We start from the raw sequence: 12,316 nt of genomic DNA on the forward strand, positions 1-12,316 counted from the left end.
AGGAGAGCCAACCAATTCATAATCTGTTGCACTGATTCGAATAGCCAATCTGAGAAAGCCAGGACATTGAGCACCATTGCTGGTGCCCAGAGTGCAAGGTTTTCTGGGCTTCGCAGCAGCTGTGATGCTTATAGACTCATGCACTGTCAGGTGCTACAGCCTTTCTCTCCCAATATGCTTTCAAGATTGGATTCTTGGCAACAAGGGCTAACCCATAATAGAATGAATATTGACTCCAAAGCGGAATCCTTGGCCAGAAGCAAAAGAAATGGACCATCTGCTGCATGGTGACCTCAACCACCATCAAGGTATCCCGCGGATGAGATTCAGGTGCCTGGAGCATTCTGGTGGAGAGCATCAATGTTACCCAGTAAGGCGCTCTGGGTCATGGTGATCTGCTATGCTTTTCTCAACTTGAGGAGTGAGGGGAGGCCTGGCCTGATGAGATTATAGTGGAATGCGAGGCATTCACGGACAGAGTCTGATGTTGAAGCTGATGACCGGTTGCAGTGAGCTGCTTCGCAAGTGCTTTAACAGAGGTGCTTGTACATTCCCAGTTCTGATGACTCTTCCCACACATCCTTCCAGTTGAATAAAGTCCCCGTTCAACATTTGCCCTTGGGTGCAAGTCTACACTCCTTAGCCTAGTGCCAGCTGATCTTGCTGGACAGCCCAAAGGATGACCACACTCACCATGATCTCTTTCAAACCTTTGGATGAGTCGTGATACTCCAACACTTCTACAGGTCGTCCAGCAATAAATGGAAAAGTTTTAAATCTGACAGAATTTTTTCTTGACTTCACACACTCCTCCTGAGCAGTAAAAGAATTTCCTCCCAACTTCACGGATGGAACAATTGTAACTGTTTTCAAGAAGGGAGAGAAAACATGCTGTGGAAACAATGAAGATGCAAAGCTGTTGTCCACAGCAGAGAAAATCCTGACCTCCATTCTCCCGAACTGCCTACTTTTTATAGTTGATTCAGGAATCAATATAATCCTGTAGTTGCTTCATCATGATATGAAAACTCTCGAGCAGGAGATCTGAAACAAGTGACTTTAAAACCTGGACCAGGGGAAGCAACAGTATGCGACAGCTCCGATACTGCTTCTAATCTACCAGATAGTGGTTACGCACCTCATCAAAGACCACCTGTCTTCTGGTGTTAATATTGAATGCTGTCCAGATGGCAAAAGTTTTTAACCCCAATCATCTCCATGCTAAAATTAAACTGATCACCTCGCTGGAGTGTAGCAGGCTGAGGGATGACCTTATAGAGATTTACGAAATCATTGGAGGCATAGATAAGGTGAATATCAGGTATATTTTCCCTCGGGTGGGGGATTTCAAGATTAGAGGCCATATTTTTAAGGTGAGAGGAGAAAGATTAGAAAAAGACATAAGGGACAACTTTTTTTTACACAGAGTGGTTCATGTGGAATGAACTTCCAGAGGAAGTGGTGGATGTGGAACAGTTACAACATTTAAGAAGACATTGGATAAGTACATTAATAAGAAAGGTTTGGAAGGATATGGGCCAAATGTAGGCCATTGGGACTAGTTTAGTTTGGGATTATGGTCAGCATGGACTGGTTAGAGTGGAGAGTCTGTTTCCGTGCTGTATGACTCTCTGACTCTATAAATATAAATGAGTTACGAGTTGCAGATGATCACTGTTATTTCTCAGTACCCCAGATTTGCAAGCCACTCTCGACCTCTTCATTCTGCATCCAAAAAGTCAGCCTATCTCCGAATGTTACTCAAAAAAAATGTGTCAATCCACAACCAGTCAGCTAAATAATCCCCTTCCTGTTTATGTTGAAGGAGAGACTCTGGAATATGTTGAGCACTTTCCAACCTGGGCGGTCACCTCTCTCCTGAAAGTCCACCATTGATGAGGTTCTCCAAAACGTTATTAGCAACGCCAGTAAAGCTTTCTTGAAAACATGGCACTGAGTATTTGACAACAAAGACCTCTGCAAGTCAACAAAAGTTCTTGTGTACATAGCAGTTCTTAATGACGAGGCATAGCAGTAGCTAAGAGGGAAAGAAAAGGAAGCAAGTCCTGCATTCTGAATTCCTCTACCTCTTGGGAATTCCTGCCTCTTGTGTCCAAGGATTTCTGGATCAGGAATTGGTATATTCAGTCACAGGAAGACCTACAGCGGAAACTTGTACACTTGATTAGATGTCATCCTCAAATGAAAGGACACCTGACCATGACAATACATTCAGAGAGACGTCAACAATAAATAGAGAAAATAATTCAAATCTTCATTACACACGCACAATCAAACACAACCAATTACCCAACTATTTCTATTTAATATTCTGCTCCTTATACTTAATTCCCTGCATAGTGTCATTCCTCCCAAACTCTATAATAGCTTGCAGCCCTACCTTACAATCCACTTGAGAAAATGTGCTAATTCTCAAGCTCCACTACTCCCAGGGTCATAATGAAGGTTAATGACCTAAGCAAAGCTTGCAAAGTCCCTGAGTTATCAGTCTGTTGGATCCAAGTGAACAGAAAAGACTGACCAGGTTCCTGTATGTAAGATATTTTCTGATCAACCTGTTCACAGAAGTAATTACGTACCTCTGGAGTAGGTGGGACTTGAATCCACGCCTCCTGGCTCAGAAGTAAGGATTCACACCACAAGAGTCCTGTTCCTGTACTTGACAAGAACTATTTTTTATTAAAATGAGCCGATTCTAATCAAAAGCAATTTGCTACAAATTATCAACGTTATGGCTGTACTACAGTAAAATTCTAATGCCTTTTTAAAATCTCTCAGTACTCATACAGACACAAAGTAAAATGGTTTTATAGATGGAGAGAAAAAAATTGGGAACCACTGTTCAATAGCACTAGGTCACAGGATTAACTGGGATAGTCCTATTGTTTGCCAGGACTTCCTATTCTTGTCTTCTTTCTCCAGGATTTTTTTCTTTGTTCTCAGGAGGAACAGTGACAGGTACAATCACCATAATATCTTTTAGTTACTGGTCAAAGGTAGCTGTTTTCAACAACCGGTGGGAGAAAATACTGGCCTTCTCAAGCTTCACTTTATTTTACTGCAGAGAGACATGTTATTGACCCTTCCAGTAGATCAAAGGTTTCTCCTTGTATTGTTTGCACCTAACGCTCATTGGTATGGAGCCAATCAAAGAGTTGTCATCAGGCTGATAATCTTTAACATCCATGACTTGTCACAAATCTACAAATCAATCAATCAGCTACTTGTGGCTGGCCAAATCTCACTCTGTAATATCCTTCAGCCCAGTGCTGTCTATGAACAACAACATTCGGGTGCACCAACTACATACAACTTGGAGAAACTGAAACTACTGCAGCATTTAAAGAAGAAACGCTGATTTCATGTGAATACTTTGATAAATGCATACCTGCAGGACTTAAGAGAAAAAATAAAAAAATTTAGATAACTGAGAACTCTCTCTGAAGCAAGATCTTCCTGTTTTGGCATTAGTGATGACAACTATCATTAATACACATATCAGCCATTAAGTTGAAGGAATTGATAGATAGGCTAGGAGTTGTGAATTTCTGAAAAATGGCTGATCAGTTTACACCCACTGGTGTTTGTTTCACACCAATGGCATACTGCACTCAGCATCACCATAATTTTTCAGAATGTTCTAGATTTGCATATTAAACTCATGAAGAACGATTTGAGGACCTCTTTTAAACCTCCCCTTGGTCTTCTCTTCTGTAAGGACACCAGTCCCAGGTCCCTCTAGTCTCTCTAATTAACTGGAATTCCTTATGACTGTATAGTTGAAGATTGAGATCCTGGTCTCTAATGACACATTAACAACAGCATCCGATTCACTACGCTGCAGTTTTATATTTAGTATCTCGTTAGCCTGATCTTTTCACTGGCTACTTTGCCAACTTTCATTCTTCACTTTATAAATGGATCTTCTCCTAAACAGACTGTGCTGAGCTGTGTAACAGGTAATGTCTTCCTTTGTGAAGGAAGTAAAACAAACACGAACTGCTTAAAAGGAGTATTAATGTTAAATGAAGGGCATTTCTGCTTCTTGTGGAGGAAAGAGAAACTTATTGTTTCTCAATGTATTAAGTTACTTGACTAGATAAAGTTTTCCGAATTTCTAAAGCAACACCAAGGGCAGGGATAGTTCATAGTAGGCCGAGAATGACCACTTTTGGGAAATGAGAGGGAAAAAGTGTACTGCTAACTGCCTAATGATATCAGGACTGAATTCTAAGAAACATTGAAATACACATTACACAAAAAAACCCAAAGAGCTCTAATTACTGGGAATCAAAAACTAAAACAGATAATGCTGGAGAAACTGAGCAGGTCTAACAACAGATGGGTGGGGAAGGGGAGGAGTAAACTATAGGTGGAGGTGGACAGAGAGAAAAAGACAGTTGGGCAAACAAAGGAATGAGTAAAGGTCAGCCTGGGAGAATCAATAGCTGCTAATGGGGAGCAATAGTGACTGACAATGGATTGTGTGTAGTAGTAGCCCATGTGATGACAAGGCCAGGTGTGTTGGGTGTTGGGTGTTGAGGTAACGACGTGGGAGAAGGTGCTCAGGCCCTGAAACTATTGAACTCAATATTGAGTTCTGTAGGCTGCAGTATTCCTAAGCAGAAAATGAGATGTTGTTATTCCTCAACTGAGGATTCACCACCTCTGTGGCTGACAGGGTCCTCATTTACCTAACTTCAGCCCTCACCCCTTGTCATTCCTCCTGGTCCTCAGTTGCCATCCCACCAGCATCCACATCCAAAGGATCATATTTCCACCACCACCTCCAGTGAGATGCCAATACCAGATACATATTCTCCTGCCCTCTCCTGTCAGCCTCCCTCTGGGACCGTTCCCTCCGGAGCACCTTGGTCAACTCTTCCTTCACTGCCAACAATCCCCCCCAGCCCCCACAGTCCCATGGCACCTTCCCTTACAACCACAGAAGATGTAACACCTGGCCATTTATCTTCTCCATCCTCAGTTTTCAAGGACCTAGACAGGTGAAGCAGCACTTTACCTGCACTTCACTCAGTCTCAGCAGTCACATGACACCAGGTTATAGTCCAACAGGTTCATTTGAAATTACAAGCTTTCGGAACACTGCTGTTTCGTCAGGTGACTATAACCTGATGTCATGTGACTTCTGACCTTGTCCACCCAGTCCAAAAGCAGCACCTCCACATCATGGGTACCATTCACTCAATCTAGTTTACTGTATGCACTACTCACAATGCAAGCTCCTTTTCACTGGGGAGATGAAACACAGACTGGCCCACCGCTTTCTAGAACACTTGCATTCTGTCTGCAAAAAAGACCCTGAGCTTCCAGTTGCCTGCCACTTAAACACACTACCGTGTTCCCTGGCCAACATCTCTGTCTCGAATCTGTTCCAGTGCTCTAGTGAAGCTCAGCACAAGCTGGAAGAACAGCACCTCATTTTCAGCTTGGGAATTCTGCAACTTTCTGGGTTCAGTATCAAGTTCAATAATTTTAGGGCCTGAGCACCTTCTCCCATATTCTTATCTCCACCCCAACACACCAGGCCTTGTCATCACATGAGCTGCCACCACAACCAACCCATTGTCAGCCACTAATAGTCACATTAGCATCTATTCATTCTCCCAGGCTGACCTGTGCCCATTTCTTTGTTTTTTTTTCTGTCTCTCTGGGCTGTATCTTTACCTATCATCTACTCCCCTTTTCCTCCCCCTACCCCACCTTCAGCAAATATACCAACCTTTTATCAGCAAAAATCAGTTCTGAAGATGTGTCACTGGATCTGATATGTTAATTCTGTTTTCTTTCCACAGATGCTGCCAGATGTGCTGAGTTTTTCCAGCAATTTCTGTTTTCATTTGTCTTTCAACATATTTATGATTTGTCAGTAAATTGTTCCTTTATAATTCACAAAGATCATCACAGACCATTGTACCTTAGTTTATCAGTGATCATGTCTAATCCATGTGTTCCATTGCTGAGAAGAACAGAGGTATCAATTGCGTGGAAGGACCTTCAGATGTCCTTCTAAGTTACGTGCTATTAGACTTGGACATGTTTTGTTATTTTTTTTCACTGTGGCTGATCATTTCTGAAAGCGTGTACTGAGTATATTCAAGATCTAGTGCCTGTTCTTAAAATACTATTGGAGCCATTTTTGTACAAATTTGGTATCCACAGCTTATGTGCAGTCTTGCAGCATGCTCCACAACTGCAAAATGTTTCCCATCACTGAATGTGTATTTGTTGTGTCCTCACAGTTAGTGTATTATGCTGGTGAATTCCTACTAACCTGATAGTGGTTATGTTGCTTTCATTCTCTCCCATTTATCTGTTCCTTCATTAGATGAGCCACCATGTCAAAGCAGAAGGTGATTGTTCGGTGATAAGCACTATCATATTAGGGTGGTATGGTGGCTCAGTAGTTAGCACTTCTGTCTCACGGTGCCAGGGACACAGTTTCGATTCGAGCCTTGGGTGACTGTCTGTGTGGAGTTTGCACATTCTCCCTGTATTTGTGTGGGTTTCCTCTGTGTGCTCTGGTTTTCTCCCCCGTCCAAAGATGTGAAGATTGGTGGATTGGCCATGCTAAATTGTCCATGGTGTCTAGGGATGTGTAGGTTGGGTGGATTAGCCATGGGAAATGCACGGTTATGGGGATTAGGGATGCTGCTGGCTCTGGGTGGGATGCTGTTAGGAGAGTAGGTACAAACTTGATGGCTGCATGGCCTGTAGGGATTCTGTGATTCTATTGCAGCTGGCTCATGCTGCACTTTGCTAACCAACTACACACGGTCAGCATGTGTACAGTGAGAGTCTGGCTGTCGTGAGAATCATTATCAAACAGACCACTGCAAGGATGGCGGGGTTGCTGAAGCAATGGTGCGTGCCTACACCATTTGCAACATGTAAGACAGAGGAGCCTGTAGGATGAGGGAATATCGAATGCAAGAAGGATTAGGTCGGAACAAAATTTCACTTGCAGTAGTTTCAGCTTTTCCACTTATTATGGCCTTGTTTGAGGCCACAACAATGATGGTCAACATCATCTACTCTGTATGAGTGAGGGAGGAAATGTAGCCAGGCCTGACCTCTAATGGTTGGGTGCTACTGCATCAGATTGTGGCCAGGTTCTCCTGCAAGAGAGAGGGAGCTGTGTCAGTGAGTGTGGTAGATCATGATTGGCTAATATGCCTGCCACAGTTGAACTGCTAACACTGTGTATCAGGTATGAGAGGTAAGTGTGAGACATGCAGCAATGCTGTGAGTGAGGATAACGTGAGGCTATCAATGATGCATTTGGGTTGTGCTTCTTAACATTAGGAGGCGAATGGGGTGAGGTGATGGCTTCATTTTTAAGGATGTTTCAAAGGTAGGAACTGCAGAGGCTGAAGAATCTGAGATCACAAGGTGTAGAGCTGGATGAACACAGCAGGCCGAGGAGCAGGAAGGCTGACATTTCGGGCCTAGACGCTTCTTCAGAAATGTGGGAGGGGAAGGGGGTTCTGAAATAAATAGGGAGAGAGGGGGAGGAGGATAGAGGATGGATAGAGGAGAAGATAGGTGGAGAGGAGACAGACAGGTCAAAGAGGCGGGGATGGAGCCAGTAAAGGTGAGTGTAGGTGGGGAGTTAGGGAGGAGATAGTCAGTCCAGGGAGGATGGACAGGTCAAGGGGGCGGGAAGAGGTTAGTAGATAGGAGATGGGGGTGGGGCTTGAGGTGGGAGAAGGAGATGGGTTCCCCTTGTGGCCTCCTCTACATCGGGGAAACCAAGCAGAGGCTTGGGGACCGCTTTGCGGAACACCAACGCTCGGTTCGCACTAAACAACTGCACCTCCCAGTCGCGATCCATTTCATCTCCCCCTCCAATTCCTCAGATGACATGTCCATCCTGGGCCTCCTGCAGTGCCACAATGATGCCACCCGAAGGTTGCAGGAACAGCACCTCATATTCCGCTTGGGAACCCTGCAGCCCAATGGTATCAATGTGGACCTCACAAGCTTCAAAATCTCCCCTCCCCCTACCACGTCCCAAAACCAGCCCAGCTCGTCCCCGCCTCCCTAACCTGTCCTTCCTCCCACCTATCCCCTCCTCCCACCTCAAGCCTCACCCCCATCTCCTACCTACTACCTCTTCCCGCCCCCTTGACCTGTCCATCCTCCCTGGACTGATCTATCTCCTCCCTAACTCCTCACCTGCACTCACCTTTACTGGCTCCATCCCCGCCTCTTTGACCTGTGTGTCTCCTCTCCACCTATCTTCTCTATCCATCTTCTATCCACCTCCCCCTCTCTCCCTATTTATTTCAGAACCCCCTTCCCCTCCCCCATTTCTGAAGAAGGGTCTAGGCCTGAAATGTCAGCCTTCCTGCTTCTCTGATGCTGCTTGGCCTGCTGTGTTCATCCAGCTCTACACCTTGTTATCTCATTTTTAAGGATGATGTTTTTTGAGGATGCATTTACTGACCTTCATCACTCGGGAAAAATAATTGAATATTTTACTGCACTAGATCTAGACCTCTGGCAATAACCATCCACCAATTCTGTACGTCATTCCCTCTGTGTGGAGGCCTCTAGATCGTTTATAGATGGTGGATCTCTCTGATAGCAAATCTTCCACAAGGCTTTCAGTGCTGGATTGGAGTTCATTGCCCCAGGCTCTCTGACTTGTCTTGCCATTTCTGCTCTTCCCCTTGTTAAAAAACTCCTCTCCCATCATTTCCAGCACCCATTGCAGGCAAAATACTCCTCCTTTTTGTGTGCCTGATGAGTAATGCAGCCACTCATCATTGTGCTTAGTTCTGAGACGCCCAACACCATCATTTAAACTAGCAAGCAGCACAAAAAATTTACATAGTGGTGCTACATATAGGCAGGTTAATTATGCATTGCAATTCCTGCACCCAATCACCAGTTGAATCCTGTATTTCTCTGGGTACATTATGATCGGAGTGCTTGGGGTTATATCATCAAGTTGAGTAATGAATGAAGACGATGTTTGAAGTTGAAGCTGATGACATGAATCTTCTACCTTGTAGTTTAACTCAGAGCTCAATGCATTCTTTCTCTAAAGCGAATAAAATTTAAGATCAAAGACAGACATGTATGTGTGGAACTGCAGGAGATGAGGTCCACAATGAATATTTCTCCTCTGTGTTTACCGTGGAGAAAGACATGAAGACTTGGGGAAGTTAGTGGTGATATCTTGGGGTCAGCCCATATCACAGTAGAGGAGGTGTTGGAAGCATTATAATGTATGAAGGTGGATAAATCTCCTGGTCCTGATCAGATATATCCAAGAAACTTGCAAGAGGCTAGAGAAGAAATTGCAGGGTGCCTGGCTGATATATTTGCATCGTCGTTAGCTACGGTTGAGGTCCCGGAAGACTAGAGTGTAGCAACTGTTGTATTCAAGAAGGGCTGCAAAGAAAATCCTGGGATTTATATACGAGTAAGCTTAACATCTGTGGTAGGTAAGTTGAGAAGGTTCTGAGGGATAAGATAGACATACATTTGGAAAGACAGGGTTTGATTAGGAATAGTCAGCATGGCTTTGTGTGTGGGAGATCATGCCTCACAAATTTGTTAGAGTTCTTTGATGAAGTGACCAGGAAGGTTGATGAGGGCAGGGTCGTAGATGAAGTCTACATGGATTTTAGTAAGGCCTTTGATAAGGTTCCACATGGTAGGCTGCTCTGGAAGGTTAGATCGCATGGAATCCAGGGAGAGCTGGCAAATTGGATACACAATTGGCGCGATGGCAGAGAGTAATAGTGGAAGGATGTTTGTCGGACTGGAGGCCTGTGACTAGTGGTGTGCCTCAGGGGTCGGTGCTGGGCCCATTGCTGTTTGTTATCTATATGAGCGATTTGAATGAGAATGTACAAGGCATGATTAGTAAGTTTGCGGATGACATTAAAATAGGTGGTATCGTAGACAGTGAGGAGGGTTATCAGAAATTGCAGCAGGATCTTGATCAGCTGGGGAAGTGGGCCGAGAAATGGCAAATGGAATTTAATATAGATAAGTGTGAGGTGTTGCATTTTGGAAAGTCAAATCCAGGTAGGAGTTTCATAGTGAATGGTAAGGCCTTAAGGAGTGTAGTGGAACAGAGGAACCTTGGAGTGCGGGTGCACAATTCTCTGAAAGTGGAATCACAGGTAGATAGGGCAGTGAAGAAGGCGTTTGGCACACTGGTCTTTATCAGTCAGGGCATTGAGTATAGAAGTTGGGAAGTTATATTGCAGTTGTACAGGATGTTGGTGAGGCCGCACTTGGAGTATTGCTTTCAGTTTTGTTCACCTTGCTATAGGAAGGATGTTATTAAACTGGAAAGAGTGCAAAAGAAATTGACAAGCATGTTACCTGGGACTCACGGGACTGAGTTATAGGGAGAGGTTGGACAAGCTAGGGGTTTTTTCTTTAGAGCATAGGAGAGTAAGGGGGGATCTTATAGAAGTGTATAAGATCATGAGAGGCATGGAAAGGGTGAATACACTCAGTCTTTTTCCCAGGGAAATCGAGGGAATCGAGGACTGGAGGGCATCGGTTTAAGGTAAGAGGGGAAAGAATACATGGGAACCTGAGGAGCAACTTTTTTTAACAGAGGGTGGTACACATATGGAATGAACTACCAGTGGACATGCTTGAGGCGGGTACATTAACAACATTTAAAAGGCGTTTGAACAAATATATGGATAGGAAAAGTTTAGAAGAACATGGGCCAAGTGCAGGGAAATGGGGTTAGCATGTATGGATATTTTGGTCGGCGTGGACCCATTTGGGCCAAAGGGCCTGTCTCCGTGTTGTAGGATTCTTTGACTCTATGATTCACAGACTGTACATGTGCATAGGTTTTCAAACTCCAGAATATCCCAAATAAAGATCTTTTAAAGTGTAATTGCTGTTGAAATGTAGGAAATGTGACAGCCAAGATTTGCACAGCAATTTGGCAATCACAGCAATGGTTTAGTGGTCATACAGTCTTTTTTTTGTGATGTTGGTGGAGGGATAAAAATTAGCAAGTTCACCAAGTGTATGCCGTACCCTTGGTTCATGGAGTGCTGTCGGATCTTTTAAGTTCACTTAAAAGAGAAGGCAATTCAATGCCTCATTTGAGAGACAGCATTTCTGACAGCACGGCACACCTTGCTGAAGTATCAGCTTAAATTAAGTTTCTGGAGGGGAACTGAATGATTCCCCTGATGATGGAGGATTTGAAATCACATTTAGTTCCTATGATAGTTAGTGATGACCGCAACAGGTATAGGTTATACTGCAATAAATATTCTCCCATAATTGTGTGAGTTGTTTTTTCTTTCAGATGTGCCCATTAATTAACCAGGCTGCTGACACACTGTTGGAAAATCTGAAGACTCACGCAGACTCCGGCGAGAGTTTTGATGTCCACCGGTAAGCAAATGGCATCCAACACCACTTGTGGGGCTGTGCATTCCTGAAGCTTGGATGTCCAGTGTACGCAGTGGCTTACTGAATGTGTGCAGGTTTGTTCTGTCATGGGCAAGAAACAACTTTTTCAAAGAAGTTAGCATTGCTGGACATGATTTGCAAAAGGAAAATACCTAAAGGATTAAAGGTGTAAAGGTTGGGGATGGACACACCTGCAGATTTGAATGACTACCTTTGAGACATAGGAGGAAATTTGCATAATATGTCACAAACTAACAATTCTATGGTAAATTCCCTCTTCGAGGCCAAACCTTATCCACCAATCTGGTGGTCACAGGTGATTGAAAACACTGGATGTCACACACCAGCCTGGCTAGGAAACATATTTCTATTTCTTCACAGTCACTTGGTCAAAATCATGAAACACTCTGACAGAGTCGTACGTTTTCCCAACCAACATGGAAGATGGGGTCAAGAAAGCAGCTCATCATTACTTTCTAGAGGGCAGTTAGAGGTGGACAACAAATGCTATCTTTGTCACCAATGTCTGTATCTCAAAAATAACTCAAGAAAATGGAGTAAACTTATGTAAATGGTGAACTAATCAGCTTTATGCTCATAATTTCCCAAAATGTCAGATGACTGTGATTCTGTGAGTAGGAATAAAGGGGCAAAAAAGTTTAATAGGCCTTTGTCCCTGAAAAGATAAGTTAAGTTTCAACTCTTTGTTTAACTTATCATAAACCGTGCAAAGTCAAGACTTAACCTTGGAATCTAGGTAAACTACAATTTATGCACTAGCCAGAAGGAGTACACATTTGGGGGAAGTAGGAAGGTGAAAAGAACAGTACATTGCAGAGACAACTGAATAAGCATTTGAAGA

The 12,316-nt window shown here is 43.7% G+C and overlaps 1 protein-coding gene across 1 annotated transcript in view; it reads left to right on the plus strand.

Annotated features, from left to right (window-relative positions):
• Positions 1-11,440, plus strand: part of LOC125485367 (thromboxane-A synthase-like) — a 35,567-nt gene extending 24,127 nt beyond the window's left edge. The window contains exon 4 of the mRNA XM_048607808.1: positions 11,348-11,440. Coding sequence (XP_048463765.1) covers positions 11,348-11,440 — 93 coding nt within the window. The remainder of the gene's footprint in view (positions 1-11,347) is intronic.
• Positions 11,441-12,316: the final 876 nt, after the last annotated feature.

This window comes from Rhincodon typus, chromosome 18, assembly GCF_021869965.1.
Source record: "Rhincodon typus isolate 14 chromosome 18, sRhiTyp1.1, whole genome shotgun sequence".
Taxonomy (NCBI): domain Eukaryota; kingdom Metazoa; phylum Chordata; class Chondrichthyes; order Orectolobiformes; family Rhincodontidae; genus Rhincodon; species Rhincodon typus.